This window comes from Hypanus sabinus, chromosome 7 (assembly GCF_030144855.1).
Source record: "Hypanus sabinus isolate sHypSab1 chromosome 7, sHypSab1.hap1, whole genome shotgun sequence".
In the NCBI taxonomy this organism is placed as follows: Eukaryota; Metazoa; Chordata; class Chondrichthyes; order Myliobatiformes; family Dasyatidae; genus Hypanus; species Hypanus sabinus.
This window is the reverse complement of record NC_082712.1, coordinates 6,898,070-6,918,164: the sequence shown is the minus strand read 5'-3', so window position 1 is coordinate 6,918,164 and position 20,095 is coordinate 6,898,070. Positions and strand designations below refer to the sequence as shown.

At 44.5% G+C, this 20,095-nt stretch overlaps 1 protein-coding gene across 7 annotated transcripts in view; it reads left to right on the top strand.

The window, feature by feature from the left end:
• dok7b (docking protein 7b) overlaps positions 1-20,095 on the top strand; it is a 120,998-nt gene that overhangs the window by 69,209 nt on the left and 31,694 nt on the right. For 6 of the 7 annotated variants that reach the window (XM_059974125.1, XM_059974126.1, XM_059974124.1 and 3 more), the window contains 5 exons: positions 3,630-3,678; positions 8,039-8,914; positions 11,804-11,892; positions 13,773-13,842; positions 14,780-14,853. In XM_059974125.1, coding sequence (XP_059830108.1) covers positions 3,630-3,678; positions 8,039-8,914; positions 11,804-11,892; positions 13,773-13,842; positions 14,780-14,853 — 1,158 coding nt within the window. The remainder of the gene's footprint in view (positions 1-3,629; positions 3,679-8,038; positions 8,915-11,803; positions 11,893-13,772; positions 13,843-14,779; positions 14,854-20,095) is intronic. The other variant, XM_059974128.1, reaches the window with a different exon arrangement.

The window sequence follows — 20,095 nt, the reverse complement described above, 5'->3', positions numbered from 1 at the left end:
TATGCCTCCTTTCAAATAACCTTGTACACCTCTATCAAGTTACATCTCATCTTCCTTCACTCCTAGCTCACCCTACCTATCCTCATAAGATATGGAAGGGAGCAGAGGTATAGAGGGATCTGGGAGGTTCCTTTCTCATCCAGAGAGGGGTGAGTCCCTGAGACCCATTTCTGGTGAAGACAGAGTCACTGACAGCATTTTAATGATTAGATTAACTTGTTACGTACATCGAAACAAACAATGAAATTCAGAGTTTGCTTCAAATCAAATCAGCAGGGATTGTGTTGGGGAGAATCGGGTAATATCAATGGCATTGTTGTGAAGTTTGCTGTTTTGTAGCAGTATATTTCAATATGTAATAATAAAAGTTATAAATTATGATAAGTATATATAAAATAGGAAATCAAGTAAGTAGTGCAAAAAGAGAGGGAGAAAATACTGAGGAAGTGTTCATGGTTCATTGTCCATTCAGAAATCTGATGTTGGAGGGGAAGAAGCTTTTCCTGAATCATTGAGTGTGTGCCTTCAGGCTCCTGTACCTCCTTCCTGATGGGAGCAATGAGAGGAGGACATGTCCTGGATGATGGGGTCAATGATGGATGCCGCCTTCTCGAGGCATCGCCTTTTGAAGGTATCCTCAATGCTGGGTATGCTCATGCCCATGATGGAGATGGCTGAGCTTACAATTTTCTGCAGCTTTTTCCAGTCCTGTGCAGTGGCCCCTCCATACCAGACGGAGATGCAACCAGTTAGGATGCTCCTCTGTACATCTGTAGAAATTTGCGAGTGTCTTTAGTACGTACCAATTTTCCTCACACTCATAATCAAATACGTATAGCTACTGTTGTGCCTTCTTTGTAATCGCATTAATACATTGAGCCCATGATAGGTCCACAGATGTTGCAGCCAGGAACTTGAACCCTTGATGCGTGTTTATCATCCCGCAAGTGTCACTACACTTCTGGCATCAACATGGGATGTGTACCACTCACTAACCCTAACAATACGTATTTGGAATGTGGACAGGTATTGGAGCATCTGGAGCAAACCTGGAGTCCATGCAGAGCATGTACAAGCTCCTTACAGACAGTGACTGGAATTGAACCCCAACTGATAGGCCAAGGTGGGATTGTTATGAATTGGTGTCTAGTGATCAGCATGGATGTGATGGGTCGAATGGCTTGTTTCCTTGCTGTATGACTCTATGGCACCGCAATTTGCAGTACTGATGTGATCCAGCTGGTGGCGGTCATGAAGCTGAAGTGCTCACCTTGTTCAGCAGCACCACCTATGGGCAGCAGGGCTATACTCCCATTCCAAGCAATACCTGTAGACAAGACTCTGCAGATACAGGAATCTACAGCAAAAAAGGCAAACTGCTGGAGGAACTCAGCAGAACAGGTAACATCTGTGGAGGTGGTTGTCATTTGAGATCGAGAGCACTCATCAGGAGTGGTGCAGGTGTAGACCCAGCACATTGACTGCTTCCTTCGAGGCTCAAGGCACTCTGTAGTTGAAGGCCAACGATCTTGGAGGTCAGATCGGTCAAAGCTTGAAGGTCAAACCCATGATTAGTGAGTCCTGGGGTCAAGGTCCAAAGGTCAAACCTGTGATCAGCAAGTCCTGGAGTCAATATCCAGAGTTCTGCGAGTCCAGAGTTAGAAAGCCCAAAAGGTTGAAGACTGAAGTCGATGAGTCTGTATAGTACAGGACAAGTCCAAGCCAGTGACAGGAGGTGGTAGGCCTATCTCTGGGCATTCAGGCCAGGATTGAAGATTTATGACCCTATGTCTGTGAGTTTGAGAGTCTAGGGCCAAGGACAAGAGGTCTGGAGACGGCCTGTGGTTGGAGACTGTGTGTAAGAGTATTTGGGAGGGTGTGAAAGAGTGCTGGTTTGCTGTTATTGTTCTGTGTTGAGTTGAGGCTGATACATTAGGGACATTTAATAGACTCTTAGATAGGCATATGAATGACAGAAAACTTCATGGCTGTGTGAAAGGAAAAGTTAGATTGTTTTTGGAGTAGGTTCTAAGGTTGGCACAACATTGTGGGCCAAAGGCCTGTACTGTGCTTGAATTGTATGCTTGAAGAAAGGGATCTTGATGATTGGAATCCAAATTTACTTTGTATCATTGTTGAGTGACTGGGCACCTTTCTTAACCTAAAACCTAACCCAACCTTGACCTAGTTACAGCCAATCCAAAACAGATTTGAATCCAAGAACTCGGGAATTATCTTGGAACTGACCCCAAGCAGACCACTGGCATAATAACAATCTCAAACACCTAATACTGATCAACAATGAGACATGTGGTAGGTTCTTGATTAGTAAGTGGGTCAAAGATTATGGGGAGAAGGCAGGAGAATGGGGCTGAAAAGGATAATAAATCAGTCAGGATTGAATGGCAGGGCAGACTTGATGGGCTGAATGGCCTAATTTGCTCCTATGTCTTGTGATCTTATGATAGCATAAATAACTTGGCCCGGATAGAGTGCTGGGCTCGGGTGACCCCACTCTGAGTGTTAATAGACTTTACATTACCCAAGTATCATACAGTGTGCGTCTCGGGGCAGGGAGGGTGAGGGGGGGGGGCAGTGGATTTGTTTTTCACTCAGAGGGAGGTTGAAATCTGGAGTTGACTGCCTGGGAGGATGGTGGAGGCAGAGACCCTCACAACATTTAGGAAATATTCAGACGTACTTGAAGACACATACTGTGCTCAATGTTTTTGGAACCCTCTGCCACTAGTTTCTGAAGGAACAATGAACCCATAAACACTACCTCACTGTTTTTGCTCTCCTTTTGCATTACTTACTTAAATTGTCTTTAATATACAGTATATTTCTTATGCAAAGCAACACATTTAACAGCATATGTTAATGATATTAAACCTGATTCTGATTCTGAATTGCTGAGACATAGAGGTTCAAAGCATATTTTATTATCAAAGTACATATCTGGCACCATATACAAACCTGAGATTCATTTTCCTGCGAGCACACTCAGCAAATCTATAGAATAGCAACTATAACAGGATCAATGAAAGATCAACCAGAGTGCAGAAGACAACAAACTGAGCAAATGCAAATATAAATGAACAACAGTAAATAATGAGAATGTGAGATAAAGAGATAGAGTCCTTCAAGTGAAATCACTGGTTGTAGGAACATTTCAATGATGGGGCAAGGATGTGTAGTTATTCCCTTCTATTCAAGAGCCTGATGGTTGAGGGGTAGTAACTGTTCTTGAACCTGAGGCTCTTGTCCTAAGGGTAAATGGGTTCAGTACTGATGGTTACATGGTTGGCCGAGTGGCCTGCTGCACTGTTGGATGATGCCTCAGACTAGAGGCTTTAAAGACTGCAGATGCTGACATCTGGAGTAACACACAAACTGCTGGAGGAACTCAGCAGGCCAGGCAGCATCTGTGAAGGGGAACGGACAATCGATGTTTCAGGCCAAGACCCTTCATCAGTCCAGAGAAAGGGTTTTGTCCTGAAACACCCACTTGTCCATTTCCCTCCACAGATGCTGCTCGACCTGCTGAGTGTTTTGTGTGACAAACTCTGCTTATTTTATAATTTGCAAAACACTTTTAACAAACAGTTCTTTTATTTGTAATTGTGCAGGGAACAACAGCTTTACAACTGGGAGCCTCATCTATCTTTGCTTTCCCAGGTAAGAATAAACGAGTCATTATGGTCTCCGGTATTTTGATTAAAGATAAAGATTAGCTTTGTTTGCCACACGTGCTTCAAAATATTGAAACATATAGTGAATGTGTCGTCTGCGTCAATGACCAACACAGTCCGAGGATGTGTTGTGGGCAGCCCACAAGTGTCGCCACATGTTCTGGTGCCAACATATCTTGTCCACGACTGAGTAACCCTGGGTGGGAGGGAGGAAAGGGGCTTGTATTGCTGTTACTTTGTTGTCGCTTATGCTGTTTGCTGAGCTACATAGGATTGCTGTGCTGGTGCCAGAAGGGCTGCCTGCAGCGCATCCTTGGACTGTATTGGCTGTTAGCACAAACAGTACATCTCATTGTATGTTTCGACATATATGTGGCAAAAATAAAATTAATCTGACCTGATCTGAGGGAATGCAGCTGCAAGCGAGGTCTTGTAGATGAGGACATTAACATGAAGGCACCTTCTAAACACAAGAGATTCTGGAGATGCTGGAAATCCAGAGAAACACACACAAAATACTGGAGGAGCTCAGCAGGTCAGCCAGAACCTGTGGAAGTGAATAAACATTCAATGTTTCGGGCCAAGACCTTTCATCGGGACTCTGAAGTAACAGTCTCCTCTTGGATGGATGTAAAGGAACCCAAGGTACTGTTTCCAAAAAAAAGGAACAAGGCAGTATTGTTTTATTTAGAGATACAGCACAGACCAGGTCACTCCAGCCCATCGAGCCACACTGCCCTGCAAACCCCAAAAATCCTGTGTTAACCCTAATCCAGTCAAGGGACAATTTACAAGACTAATTAATCTACCCAGTACTTGGACTGTAGGAGGAAACTGGAACACCCAGGGTAAACCCAAGCATTCAGACTCCTTATAATTGATGCTGGAATTGAACTCTGAACTCTTGACACCCTGAGTTGTAATACGTAACCGTGTATACTCAATCAGCATCGCATATTACATCGTTATGATCCTGTTGTTGATTACGGAATCTTGCTGTACACAAATAGATTACATCCAATAGGAACTACATTGGAATTATTGTGCCTGTGAATATTTTATGCTATGGGGCATTCTCCTCTGCAGATAGAAACTTTAGAAACCTTTTATCAGGATTGGGCTAACTTCCTCAATGCTGATTTAAAAAAAAGTTTCCAGAGTCTCTGAAACTCCTTACATAATGTAACATAACATAGAATATAAGACCATAAGACACAGGAGCAGTTTCAAGCCATTGAGCCTGCTCTGCCACTCCATCACGACTGATTTACTTTCCCTCTCAAGCCATTGTCTTCTCTTCTCTCCACGATCCTTGGTACCCTTACTAATCAAGAACCCAGCTTACTGTTACTGATCACTGGAAGGTGTTTGAGATTATTAATATCCCGGTGGTTCGCTTGGGGTCAGTTCTTGGATAACACCAGAGTAATGGATTCAAATCAGCTTTTAATTGGCTGTAGTTAGGTTAAGTCTGGGTTCGGTTTCAGCAATAAGATAAAATTAACTCTGAATTTAAACATGAACATAGAGCACAACACAGTAAAGGCCCTTCAGCCCACAATCATATGCCAACCTATAACCCACTGCAAGATCAATCTAGCCCTTCTCTTTCACATACTGTAACTCTTCATTTTTCTTTCATCCATGTTCCTATCTAAGCCTTTCTTAAATGCCCCTAATGTATCTGACTCTACCAGCAACCATGACAAGGTATTCCACATATTCAACAGTCGATGTAAAAAAAACTCACCTCTTAGTTCTCCCCCTATATTTTCATCCACTCACCTTAAAATGATGGCCCCTTGTTCTAACCGGAGAGAGGGAAAGATCATCGATGAACTTGACAACAAAGCTGGGAATTTTCAAACGGGTAGCCAACAGAGGCTAGCAAGCAGTGTGTGAATGGTGAAGGGGACTTGGTGTGAGGCAGGGCACTGATGGCAGATTGCTGAATGAGCTTCAGATCCTTCATTCAGTGGCCATTTACCAGATACCTCCTATACCTAATAAAGAAGCCACTAAGTGTATGTTCAGAGATGCTCTTCTGCACACCACTGTTGCAATGTGTGGTTATTTGAGTTACTGTTGCCTTCCTGTCAGTTTGAACCAGTCTGGCCATTCTCCTCTGGCCTCTCTCATTAACAGTCTTTTTATCCACAGAACTGCCACTCACTGGCCGTTTTTATTTATTTTTGCACCATTCTCTTTAAACACTAAAGCAGGGGTTCCCAAACCTTTTTATGCCATGGACCACTCCGTTAAACAAAGGTTCTGTGGACACCTGCTATTCTGGAGACTGTTGGGCTTGAAAATCCCAAGAGATCAGCAGTTTCTCAGATACTCAACCACCCCGTCTACCACCAACAATTATTCCATGGTCAAAGTCACTCAGATCACATTTCTTCCCCATTCTGATGTTTGGACTGAACAACCAGTGAGCCTCTTGACCACATCTGCATGCTTTTATGCACTGAGTGGCTGCCACATGATTGGCTGACTAGATATTTGCAATAATGGGCAGGTGCGCAGGTATACCTAATAAAGTGGCCACTGAGAGTAGAACATGGAACACTACATGCAGTACACTGCAGTCCCTTTGGCACATTCTGGAGTGACTTGGACCCAAACTCTCTGGGACAAGATGTTAATATATTGCAGCATGCACCCTCTCACATATCAAAGCTCCTGTTGAAGAAAACATTTTGGATATATTCCCTCAGCAATCATAGAAGGGCGGTGGTGATTAAACAGAGTAACTTAATCTGGCACTTTAATTTGCAGTCTTTTCTCATCACCTTGTTCTGAAAATGTTCTCCACATGACTGGGCATTTAAATAGATCAAAGGAAATATCGAGATCTCAAGACATTTTGTAGCATAGTGGTTAGTGCGACACGATTACAGCTCGGGCCATCGAAATTCGGAGTTCAATCCTGCTGTCCTCTGTATGGTGTCTTGCCTGTGCTCCCAGTGGAATGTGTGGGTTTTCTCCAGGTGCTTCAGCATCCTCCCACAGTCCAAAGACATGCCAGGTGGGTTAAATGGTATCATGATCAGATGTGGGTTAAATCAGAGTTGTCGAACGTTGCTGGACAGCGCGGCTGAAAGGGCCAGAAGGGCCTATTCCTGTACCTCTAAATAAAATAAATAAATACAATGGAATATGATTCGGTCTAATGTGGGCATATGGGATCAGTGTGGATGGGTAAGAAAGTCAGTGTAGACGTAGTAGGCCAGTTTCTGTGCTGTACAATTCTGACTCTGGGTAGGAGAGATTTCGTGGCCAGTGGAATAATTCATTGCCTGGCTAGACCACTGTGACCTTAAACACAAGAGATTCTGCAGATGCTGGAAATCTTGAGTAACGCACATTGTTGGAGGAACTCAGCAGGTCAGGCAGCATCTATGATGAAGAATAAACAGTCAAAGCCTCAGGCTGAGATCCTTGTTTGTCAGCTGATGAAGTCATAAGAACCAGGAGAGGCATTTGGACAACCTGTTGAATCCACGCCATTGTTTAATAAAACATCAAGTGGTCTCCCAATTCGATTTAACAGCTCAATTCTCATTCCTGTATCTTGCTCAAAAACCAACGGTTCAGCATTTTGTACTTTTTCTGTTTGTGCCGCTGCTCCTTTCGTGTTGTTGATAGCAACGCATTGACACGCCTTTTGGCTTAGAGATGATCATTGCGGAATATTTTACACTCTACGTTTCGGGCTGAGACCCTCATCAAGACTGGGAAGGAAGGGGGCAGAAGGCAGAATAAGAAGGTGGAGGGAGGAGAAGGCTTGGCAGGTGATAGGTATGACCAGGTGAGGGGGAAGGTTGGTGAGGGAAGAGGATGAAGCGATAAGCTGGGAGCTGATATGAGGAAGAGGTAAAGGACTGATGAAGAAGGAACTTGACAGGAGAGGGGAGTGGACCATGAAAAAAAGTGAAGGAAGTGGAGCAGTAGAGAGAGATGGGCAGGTGAGGGGAAGGGGTGAGATAGGAACCAGAATAGGGATGGAAACAGAGAAGGAGGGGAGATTCCATCTGCAATTCTTCTTCAACCCTCCCCCTCTTCCATCTATCCCCTCCTCCACACCTGGTCTTACCTATCACCTGCCAGCTTGTACTCCTTCCCCTCTCCCACCTTTGAGAAAGTTTCTGCCCCTTCCTTTCCAGTCTTGATGAAGAATATTGGCCTGAAACATCGACTGTTTATTCTCCTCTATAGATGCTGCCTGACTTGCTGAGTTCCTCCAGCACTTGGTGTGTCCTTTGCTTTTAATGTTCTTGGCCTTTCTGCAAAGATATTCAATATGCTGTCGAATGAATCTGGCTGTTTATGTCACGGCGCAGGGACTGGTGTTGAAATCAAAGAGAAAGCTGGCAGAGTTAGCCTTCTCAGGCTGCTTGGGTCGCAGCGTGGCCAACGCAGGGAACAGCCGAAAATAGTCAGCCAGACAGACCGGGTAAGCTGGCAAAGCATTCTTGGAGAGCGATACGACACGCTGTGGGATTTCAGGACCAGACACCCCAGTGACAAAGGAGGCTGCCATCCTGGTGTAACCAGAACCAGACAGCCTGTCCTGAGTAAGGATCCTGATGCCAGGGGCCACACTCTGAGGCGTAGCTATTCTGCGGAGGAAGGATTGAAAACAGCGCCAGGTGGATTTCCCAGGCATGGTGTGACTGTCGGACGGGAGCCTGATGTCCCTGGAGGTGGTGACAAAGGCAATGGCACTGCTCTTCCCCAGAGACATTCCGGCTCCCCTGTATATGAAACCATGGTGACGGCATGTCATTCCAAACCGGGACTGGGAGACGCTTCTGGCTGGAGCCGCGGCTACCGGCCACTGGGCCGTCTTTGGGGAGCATTGGAAAGCGTCCGAGATGCATACGAGGCCATCGCTGTGCCCGGCCCACTGCTTGCTGCAATGAGCAAGGCACAGACCTTTCCTGGAACCAGGGGCCTTGCCGGCCACCGGGCTAACAGCCTCGGCTCAGCCGCCGAGCCCTACCAGTTTCCGCAGGCCCCTGCTCTCAAGTCCAGAGGCCCGGAGAGCTTCGGAAACAACCTGGGTGTTCGGGGCCATGAGACAGAGGGTGTGAGGAGATGGGCGAGCAGGCAAGGCCAGCACCTCTCGAAGCTGAGGACAGCGAAGCAGGAGCTTGCGGAATGTGAGGCCACCTCTTGGAAGGCAGCACCAACTGAACGCAGTGATATAATTGAAGGTAAATCAACGCTGTTGACTGTTACCTCTCCTCCCCATTCATGAGGCCTCTTTACCAAATCTGAACAGCAATAAATAAAATAGATAATTCCCATTGTCCACCAGTCCCTCTGTTTCTCCATTGCCCAATTCCATAGGGCAGAGATGGCAGCTATGGGGCCCACTGGGGCAACGCTGGCCCTCAGAGCAAGCCCTTCAAACTATTATTCCACCTAACTCCCCATTCCCATTTCCATCAAGTCCAGCCTAATGCTTTGGATTCGCCATTATGAGGCCATTCGGGCCATCAAGTCAATACACTAGCTCCCAGCATAGAAAATCCCATTGAGCCCTGTTCTGTAGTCCCGCAGATTGTTGCCTGTCACGTGACTGTCAACCCCCTGCTCCCAATGATTCTTTTGCCATATACCTTTGCGAGAGGCAACTTACAGAAGACAACTAACCCTGCTGTTTATTTCTGGAATCTGGGAGGAAGCCAGCACAGCCATATGGAGGGTGTGCAGACAGCACACGAGGTCAGAATTGAACGTGGATCTGCGGAGTGCTGACTGTGAGTTATTGTAATATCCAGTCTCAAGTATTCCTGTGTCCATCAGAGTCCCCAGTGTCCTTCTCCACTGTCCAAACCACTCGCCACCATTCCATCAGTCACCCTCCATTCCACCCTGCACATCACCATTCAAACCACTCACCTCTCCTGTTCCCCATCATGGGTTTCATGCTTGTGGCCTCTGTCAATAATTATAGCACAAAGAGAGGCTGGGTGATCGAAGGAGGAGGATTAGAAACTGTCGATTGACTGTTAGGAAAGTGGGGGGTGGTGGCGTTGAGCTGATGGAAGGCTGAAGTTGTTAAGTTGAGGTGCTGCGGAGCCTATTAGCTGAGCCAGGCTCCAGTGATTCCTTGTAACACTCCCTCTACTTCCAGTATCTTCTGGTACCTTCACCCATCTCACCACCCACATGCACCCTCACCCATGCTATCGTCTATAGTGTTTCCATGTATCCTAATGTAAAACATGAAATGCATGACTTAATGGCCTCCATGCAGACCATTGCCTGCTGGTCCTTCCAAATGACCCATTTTTACTGGTGTTTCCACCAACCTGACTACCTCACCTCTCTGCTGATTGCTACTTGTTGGTGTTCCCTTTGAACCTGGTATTTATAATCCCACAGCTGCATGACTGCTGGGTATACAATTAACCCATCACCTGCTGGAGTATCTGTTGTCCCATCTCTCCTCATCGTTTCTACCTTCCTCTGAAGAACCACCTCTGACAGAACTGTGTTCCTACGTTGTGTGCTGTTTATAATATCCTCTTTGTCACCAATAAAGATACATCTCCCAACTCTTGTCTGTGTGACTGTGTCTTCTTTCTGTTTGGAAATCTCTTTTTGCATGACTATTTTAATTCACTTTGGTTTTAACCTGATCTGTTTTTATGGACTGACATGCACTCTGCATTAGGAGTGACATCTGCAGATTGTTCTAATAGTAATTTTACACTTTGAATCCCCATGAGTGGTTATAATTCTTGTCTGTTTTTACGTATCTCCCCATCTCTTGTCATTGACTCTCTGTTGGATGCCTCCCGGTCTCTGATTCTCTGGCACCTCTGGCCTTCACAAGCTACGACAGAGAGGAGGTGAATGGGAGGGACATGAGAAAGGGGTGATTACAGAAGCTCTCAAGAATGATAATGACTGGTGGGGCCAAATAATGCACTGTAGTTTACAGCACTCACCCCCCAAACCCACAATCTCTTTTCATCAAGGAAGACAAGGACAGAGATACTGGAAGACCTTCTCCAGCAGGGTCCTCTGAAAATTTCACTCCATCATGAATAAATTGTTTGGCAGTCAACACTGAATCTAAGTTTTAGATCTCCCAATAGCATTGTATCTTTACCTCAAGAACACAGCAGTTTGGCAGCACATTCTTAATCTGGAGATTGATTTGGATTCTGCAAGTGAAAACCTAAGCCGTAACCAGCAGTTATAATGGAAAGCTGTACACTCTACTTTTACTGTGAATTTCTCAAAGTATTATTGTATTCATTCTTGAGCTGTGGCCAGTATTTACCGGCCATTGAGCTTACTTACCTTTTCAGTGAAGGTAACCTCAGTGCTGTTGGAGAGGGAGATCCAGCGATGATGTGGTAATGGTTGGTACACAATGCCAATTTGTACTTGTATGACTTGTAGCCTCCTGGGGAACCTGTAGCTTCAAATCTTTCTCTTCTTGGCAGCAGATGTGGGTCTAGGAGGTGCTATCAAAGAGGTCCTGCCTGCAGAGGGACTGGGCTGCCCAAGTGACTTCAACTAACATTTGGAGTGGACCAGATAGTTTGAGAGGGCAGTCGGTTTAAGACTGGATGGACTCAGATGCAAGATGGAGGCTGCCTTCCTCAGAGAGGAAGAATGAGCTAGTTGAGATCTTGGCAACATATGGCAGCTTTCACAACCCCTGATATCAGCCTATCTTACCTGAGGAGGTTTATTTCTCTTTTTGACCTCTGGTCATTGAGCCTCTGCTTGAAGCGGTTCCTCCCCACTTGCGTCTTCAAAATCTATTCTCCAAAGAGAAACCACCCTCCCCCACCATCTCCCATTACTGAGAACTAAACTCCATTGGGTTGCCGCTACATGGACAGAAAGAACATCCCCTAATTTTCCTGAGGATGGGTATTGTAGTTGATGGAACACTAACTTAGTGACTGGCCGAATTTTCCAATGGTATTGTATTGTAGCCATGTCAGGAAGGTAATGGTGGCTCTTTTGGAAAAGGGCGGTGCACTGTGTAAACTTGCTTAAATACAAGTAGTTTGGAAGGAATGTCTCTGTTTGAAGACACATTACATAGAAGTATTCATGCTCTCTTACCACAGATAAAAAAACAATGAAAAAGGACGAGAAGCAGAAAATGGGACAGATGTATGAACTTATGGAGTCTCTTCCAATGGAGAAACAGTTGGAGGTGAGGCATAGACAGAGCTGTGCCCACTGTGGCTGGTCTTTTATCTATATTCATTTGTGGGGCGATGAGTATTGCAGTTATTGACCAACTCTGAACGCCCTGGAGAAGAAGGAGGTGGTGCGATACCTTCTTATTCAGTCCTTCAGATGAAAGCTGATATTGAGGCAAGATCAGCATCTAAACCCAAGGGCACTACAGGAGCAGTGACACATCTCCAAGTCAAACATTGCCAAGAGGCTACGTTGGAGGTGGTGGATGCTGGAATCGGGAGGAACACACAATCTGCTGGAGGAGCTCAATGGGTCGAGCAGCATCTCTGGGAGGAGAGGAGTCATTGATATTTTGACCCGTTGATGTTGCTTGACACTTGGAGTTCCTCCAGCAGATATTTTGTGGTCTGAAGGGGAACTTACAAGTGATGGTGTTTTCAATCATCGACTGCCCTTGTCCTACAACATAGAACCTAGAACAGTACAGCACAGTACAGGTCCTTTGGCCGATGATGTTGTGCCAAACTTTTAACCTATTCTAAGATCAATCTAACCCTTCCCTCGCATATAGCCATCCATTTTTCTATCATCCAAGTGCCCATTTAAGAGTTTTTAAAATGCCCCAAATGTATCTGCCTCTTCCACCACCCCCTGCAGGGTGTTCCATGCACTCACCACTCTAGAAGTAACTGGCATCTGACATCCTCCCTATCCTCACCTTTAAAATATGCCCCCACGTATTAGCCATTTCCACCCTGGGAAAAAGTCTCTGGCTGTCCACTCCTATCTATGTCTCTTATCATATTATACGCCTGTCCAATGTCTTCTCATCTCATCTTCCTTTGCTCCAAAGAGAAAAGCTGTTGTGGTTGAAGGCAGAACCTTTTGGTATTAATTTATAAAGATTTCATTGATTTGAGATTGCTAAAGGAGACAAAACTGGTGCTGATTGGTTTATTAATGACACATATCTGGAGATGCAGCGAAAAACTTCTGTTTGCATGCCATCCAGACAGATCGTTCCATCTATAATTACATTGAGACAATGCAAAATGAAAACTGAAATGCAGAGTATCATAGAATTGTGATTTAAAAGAGAGATGGTTGTTCATCGTATCCAATGATGACAGGAAACCTATGTGGGAGAGTTTTTAAAGAGGAAAAGTCGTTGCATTGGGGCAGTCCTACCCTCTCGACCTCAGAAGTCTGGGTCCAGTGGGATGAGAAATCATCACAATTGGTGTCTTCCTTGGTTGTACTGGATGACCATTGCTCTCCATGAAGTGTTGCTGAACCACCTTCCTGGCCATTGGATATCACTGTAGATTTCAGTTGCCCCGTCTGCCCAAGCTGACTTTGCATGTTAGGACAGGCATGTCCCTGTTTCACCGGGGTGTGAGGCCCATTGTCTTCCCTCACCTGGTTTGGCCCACCTGTTGAAGGGGCTTACTGAGGTGTGGCCGCTGTTGCAAGCAAACAGCTACTTGGAGCCACAGCTGAGTGCTGAGTTCCCAAAGTGGGTGAGCTGCCCAGATTGGACATGACAAGCCCCTTCACCAGGGGTGCTACTCCCCCCGTACACCCCCTTGAGAAGAGTAGAGCAATAATAATAAATATAATGAATAGACCAGTTGAACCCATCTCATAAAGTTGCCACCTTTACAGCAGCCACATACAGTACATGTCAGCACTGCGTAGAGATCATGAGATCTGTTGTGTTCCTAATCCAGTGTGGTGAGTCTGAAGGGGTCTGGGATGTGTCTTTCAGAAAGGATGTGTGTGAAAAAGTAGCAGAGCTCAGATGCATTTGATAAACGGTGAATGTCTCGAGCATTATCTGAGGTGGAGGGACTCCTCAGCTAACAGTTATTACATTGCTTTGACTTGCAGGCAGAGAAGGGCAGTGGATATGAATACATGGCCAGCTGTGGGCAACAGAAGCTGTTCCTGGAGACAGAAGGTACGACACACCATCAACACAGTGCAATAACCTCTCAGTATGGATGTGTTCCTGTGAACACCGTTACAGTCCTGAAGAAAGGTCTTGGCCTGAAATGTTGACCTTCATTTCCACAGAGAGTGCCTGACCTGTTGAGTTCCTCCAACATCTTGTGTGTGTTTTGCTTTGGATTTCCTGCATCTGCAAACGTTCTTAAGTTTATATCTTCATCCTTGCTTGGTTCAAAAAATACCATAAGAAACAGGAGCAGGAGTAAGATTAGTCTTATTTGTCATGTGTACATTGAAACCTACACAGTGAAATGTGCCATTTGTGTTGACAATCAACACAGTCTGAGAATGAGCTGGGAGCAGCCACTGAGTGTCATTCTTCCAGTGCCAACATACGACTTACCAACCCTCGCCTGCACATCTTTGGAATGCAGGAAGAAACTGGAGCACTTGGAAGAAACCCGCATGGTCACGGGGAGAACGTACAAGCTCCTTACAGACAGCGGCAGGAATTGAAACCTGATCTTACTGTAAAGTGTTGCACTAATCCTTGCAAGTGGTACGAAGATTGGTAAACAAATCTGAAGTAGAGCAGAAAGAAATGCTGGAGTGACAGTAGCAGTGTAAATGAAAGAGGTAGAGTTAAGAATCTGTGATTATGGCAGCACCATTGGGAAGTGGAGGGGTAATGAAGTAAGAAACTGAGAGGTGATAGGTGGAAAAGATAAAGAGCTAAAGAAGAAGAGATCTGACAGGAGAGGACAGTGGTCCATGGGAGAAAGCGGAGGAGGAGGGTCATCAGAGGGAAGCTGCCAGGATGCTGAGCATATTGTACATGTCTCTGGAGTGAGTCTCTCCCCATTACATCTGCCCCTTTCCTCCAGGCTACCTGGGTGAGGTGTGACTTTACAGTGCCTGTTAATCAGCATTCTTGTTTTCACCCCCAGGTCCACCCGGGGCGCTGAAGTCTCACCGAGGGCAAGGCGGCCATTTGGAAGCAGCAGGGCTGAGACAAAAGTGGGTAAGTGTTGAGGAGCAGCGGGGGAGGGTGGGGATAAAATGGCCGTGACCCTGTAGCTAAAACACCTTGCTATTTGTGGCAGGAGGCACAGGGAAGAATTGGGTTCTTTGGCTGTGGCTATGCTGTAAACCCAGTGTAAGAAACCATCAGGGGGCTGGGGCACTGACCAAACTGAAGGGCAGTGCTGAATTGTCTGATGGCAAGGTTTGCACAAGCTCCTGTGTGGGGACTTCTCAAAAGTCAACAGACACTGGTGGGCTGCCCCTGGTACGTCCTTCAAAGGTTCATTTATTATCAAAGCATGTATCCATATACAACTGAAATGTGTCTTCCCCAGATAGCCATGAAAAAAGAAACATCAAGAAACATTCAGAGAGAAACATCAACCCCACCACCCCCACACAAAAAAAAGTCATCCCGATTATCAATGTCCCAAAACTCCCCTTCCCACACACAAAATGGAACAGGAACATGGGCCCCAAAAGAAGCCCTCCCCCGCACAAAAAAAACTAACTGAATATCAACCCCAAACACCCTCCCGTGCACAACAAAACAGAAAAGGAATGGACGATAAAAATTCAGAATATAAAAGCTGTAAGTCTAAAGAAAGACTACAGTCCATAAAAGCAATAGTTCGATCCATAAACACAGAACCACAGTGCCATCCTCCAATATCATCAACATTCATGGAAAGAGAGGGACACCGCATGAGGCAGAAAAGCCCACCCGCCTGCCACAGCAATAGGCCATATACAGATTCCTTCTCTGGCAGTGATCACAAGGTAGGCAGTCAGCTCTGAAACTCTCGCTTGCCTTCTGCATTCACCTCGCTGTCTCAATCATCCTTGATACTTTAGTGAGCGATTAATGGATGCTCTAACTAACGAAATGGAGTGTCGAACATTAGCTCGTTCACCGTCTCAAAGTTTTTTTGCATCAAGGCTGTTCAAGTACGCACTCTCTTCTCGGAACCTTCTTGGAGATGGCCAAGAGCTGGATCACTCAAGACAGGCTCTAACAGTCCCAGAAATACATTTAAGGTGAAAAACAGACATAAAAGAAGTAAAAAAGATACTTTTGTGAGCTATATGAAAGATGTCTACTGAGGGAGCATTGTAGTCTAGTGTCATCTTGACTGGAAGATGTTGGTAGTGAATACAAATGATGTACTTCACTGTATGTTTTGATGTACATGTGATGAATAAATGTGAAACTGAATCCCATCAATTCCAAGCAGTATCTTACAATGCATCACGGCCACTCGCTTCTTCATTAAGAAATGCAGAGATGAAGCATTGGAAAGGCTTAGTGTCCATTGTGGCAGGACATGAGACCAACGCTCCTTCCCACAGAGCCTTTGCAGTGACTGCACTGAGCTATCAGATTTCTGAATGCTCCAGGAACCCATGAACACCACCTTACTATTTTGCTCTCTTTTTGCACTATAAAGAAATACCCTGGTTTGAGACCATGCTCAATTTTATTAATACAGTTATGCTGTTGGGCATTTTATTTTCTGCAGGTTTTTTCCAAATGCAATTAATGTTCATCTATTTACATTTGGGTACTTCAGTTTTTTTGTTGTTTAAAATAAGAATTCAGTGGATTAATAAGTTAGGCATGTTGAAGTAGGCAAGATGATTTGTCTTGGGAACACTCTAGAGAGACTGCAGGAAAAAGGACTGAGGGAGTCATTTTCTAGAGGAAGGGTGGGATTGAAGAGGTTTGGAGAAAGATGGAGAATGGAAACAGACAACAAATGTAGCGGAAGAACATGGCGAAACACTCACAGAACCCATTTGGAAGGACAGACCGATGTCAGGAAATCCTCATGCAGACTGGTTTCACAGAGAATGTGCAAATAACTTTGTTAGTTAGCTAACACATGACATTGGAGAGAGTTCAACGCCTTTTCCCTTGGATGTGCCGTGAATATTTTTGTTTTGTGCTTGGACTGGTTCTTCAGTGTATAACCGTTTTAGTACCATGAAACCATAAGACCTTAAGACATAGGAGCAGATTTAGGCCATTCAGCCCATAGTGCACACACTCAGTGATTCAGGAACAGCATCTTCCCCTCTGCCATCCAATTCCTAAATGGACATTGAACCCATGAACACTAACTCACTTTTTCAATATATATTATTTCTGTTTTTGCATGATTCTTAATCTCCAATATGCATATACTGTAATTAATTTTATTTATATTTTATTCTATATTATGTATTGCATTGAACAAGTTAACAAATTTCATGACACATGCCAATGATAATAAACCTGATTCTGGTCTGAATCAGCTCCGCCATTCCATTATGGCTGATGCTGGATCCCACTTAACCCCATACACCTGCCTTCTTGCCATAACTTTTGATGCCCTGACCAATCAGGAAACTATCAATTTTCACTTTCAGTACACTTGGCCTCCACAGCTGTCTGTGGCAGAGCATTTCACAGATTCACTCTCTTTGGCTAAAAAGAATTCATCCTGACCTCTGTTCTAAAGGGTCATCTCTCAATTTTGAGGCTGTGCTCTCTAGTTCTGGAAACCCCCACCATAAGAAACATCCTCTCCACATCCACCCTATCTAGTCCTTTCAACATTCGGTAGGTTTTCAATGAGATTCCCCCAAATCTTTCCAAATTCCAGCGAGTACAAGGTCCAAAGCAGCCAAGTTTATGTTAACCCCTTCATTCCCAGAATCATCCTCGTGAACCTCTGGATTCTCTCCAATGACAACACATCCTTTCTGAGATATGGAGCCCAAAACGGTTGATAATACTCCAAGTGTGGCCTGACTAGTGCCTTATAAAGTGTTATCTCCTTGTATTTATATTCTATTCCTTGTGAAATAAATGCCAATATTACATTTGCCTTCTTTACCACAGACTCAACATGTAAATTAACCTTCTGGGAGTCTTGCACAAGGACTCCTAAGTCCCTTTGCACCTCTGTTTTAATTTTTTGCAGTTTTGTTCCTTTGACCAAAATGCATTATTGTACATTTCCCAACACTATATTCCATCTGCCAATATTTTGCCTGTTTTTCCAATTTGTCGAAGTCCTTCTGCAATGGCATTGCACCAGCAAACCTATCCCTCCAACTATCTTCGTATCATCCGCAAATTTTGCCACAAACCCATCAATTCCATTATCCAAATCATTGTCAAACAATGTGAAAAGTAGCGGTCCCAATACTGAACCCTGCGGGACACCACTTGTTACCAACCAGAAAAGGCCCCCTTTATTCCCACTCACTGCCTCCTGCCTGTCAGCCACTCCTCTATCCATGCCAGTATCTTTCCTGTAATAGCATAGGATTTTATCTTGTTGATTTGTCAGGCAAGATTTTCCTTTACATAAACTTGTTGACTTTGACTTATTTTATCATTAGTCTCAAAGTACCCTGAAACCTCATTCTTAATAATAGACTCCAACACTTTCCCAACCATTGAGGTTAGGCTAAATAGCCTATAATTTCTTTTCTTTTTCCATCCTCCCTTCTTGAGAGTGGATTGACATTTTCCAGTCCTCCAGAACCATGCCAGAATCAAATGACCAATGCATCTGCTATCTCTTTCAGAACTCTGGGATGCAGTCCATCTGGTCCCTATCCACCTTAAGCCCTTTGAGTTTGCCTAGTACTTTTTCCTTTGTAATAGCAATGGCACTCCCTCCTGCTCCCTGACACTCATGGTCCTCTGGCACATAGCTAGTGTCTTCCAAAGTACATATGAAGTTCATCTGCCATTGCTTTGTCCTTCTCACCAGCATCATTTTCCTGTATCAATTCTCACCTCCCTTTTACTCTTTATATAACTGAAAAAAACTTTAGTATCCTGCTTTATATTATTGGCTAGTTTGCCCCCGTAGTTCATCTTTCTCCTTCTTCTGGCTTTTTTAGTGTCTTTTGTTGGATTTTAAAAACTTCCCAATCATCCAACTTCCCACTCACTTTTGCTACATTATATGCCCTTTCCTTGGCTTTTATTGGTCCTTAACTTCCCTTGTCAGCCATGGGGTTGCCTATCTCTGCCATTTGAGAACAACTTCCTCTGTGGGACATAACTATTCTGCACCTTGTGAACTATTCCCAGACTCTGCCTTCAAACCCGCCACTTTCCTCCTCCAATCCCCCTGAGCAAGCTCCTCTCATGCCTCTGTAATTCCCTTTAGTCCACAGGGGTACTGATATATTTCACTTATGCTTCTCCCTCTCAAATTGCAGTATGAATTCAATCATATTATGATCACTGCCTCCTAAGGGTTCTTTACGTGAAGCCCCTAATTGAAATCTGGATTATTACTCATCACCCAATCTAAGATGGCCTTTCCCCGAGCAGGCTCAAGCACAAGCTGCTCTAAAAAGCCAACTCATTGGCAGTCAACAAATTCCCTCTCTTGCAATCGAACACCAACCTGATTTTCCCAACTCCCTTGAATATTGAAGGCCTCATTACAATTGTGACATTACGTGCCCTTTCCAACTCTCTTTGCAATCTCAATCCCATATCCTGGCTACTATTTGGAGGCTAATATATGATCCCCATAATGGTTTTTTCACTCGTAGAGTTTCTTAACTCCACCCACAAAGATTCGATGTTCCCTGACCCTATGTTACCTCTTTCTAAAGATGTAATTCCATCTCTTACCCACAGAGCCACACCACTGCCTGTCCTTTTGATAAAGTTTATCCTTTGATATTAAGCTCCCAACAATGACCTCCTTTCAGTCACGACTCAGTGATGCCCACGTCATACCAACCAATCTCTAATTGCGCCATGATTCATCCACCTTATTCTGAATACTATGCCCATTTAAATACAGCGCCTTCAGTCCTGCATTCTTTGCTCTTTTGAATTTTGCATGAAGTGAAGCAAACTGGATTGATAATATGACTATGGGCTCCAATGATTAAGTGTATGCTATAGACTAATATTAATATAATGGAGCCATTTATTTATTTTGTTTGTTATACTTTAAAAGATTTTAATCTAATTTTATACTGGTGTGAGCTAATTTTTTCCTTCCTAGCAAATGGTAAATTTGCATGGGTGTGTCGGTGTTCATACAGGTAATAGCACAAACATGAAAAAATCTACAGATGCTGGAAATCCAAGCAACACTCACAAAATGCTGGAGGAACTCAGCAGGTTAGGCAGCATCTATGGAAGAGTAAACAATCAATGTCTCAGCACGAGACCCTTCATCAGGATTCATTCCGAAATATCATCTGCCTACTCT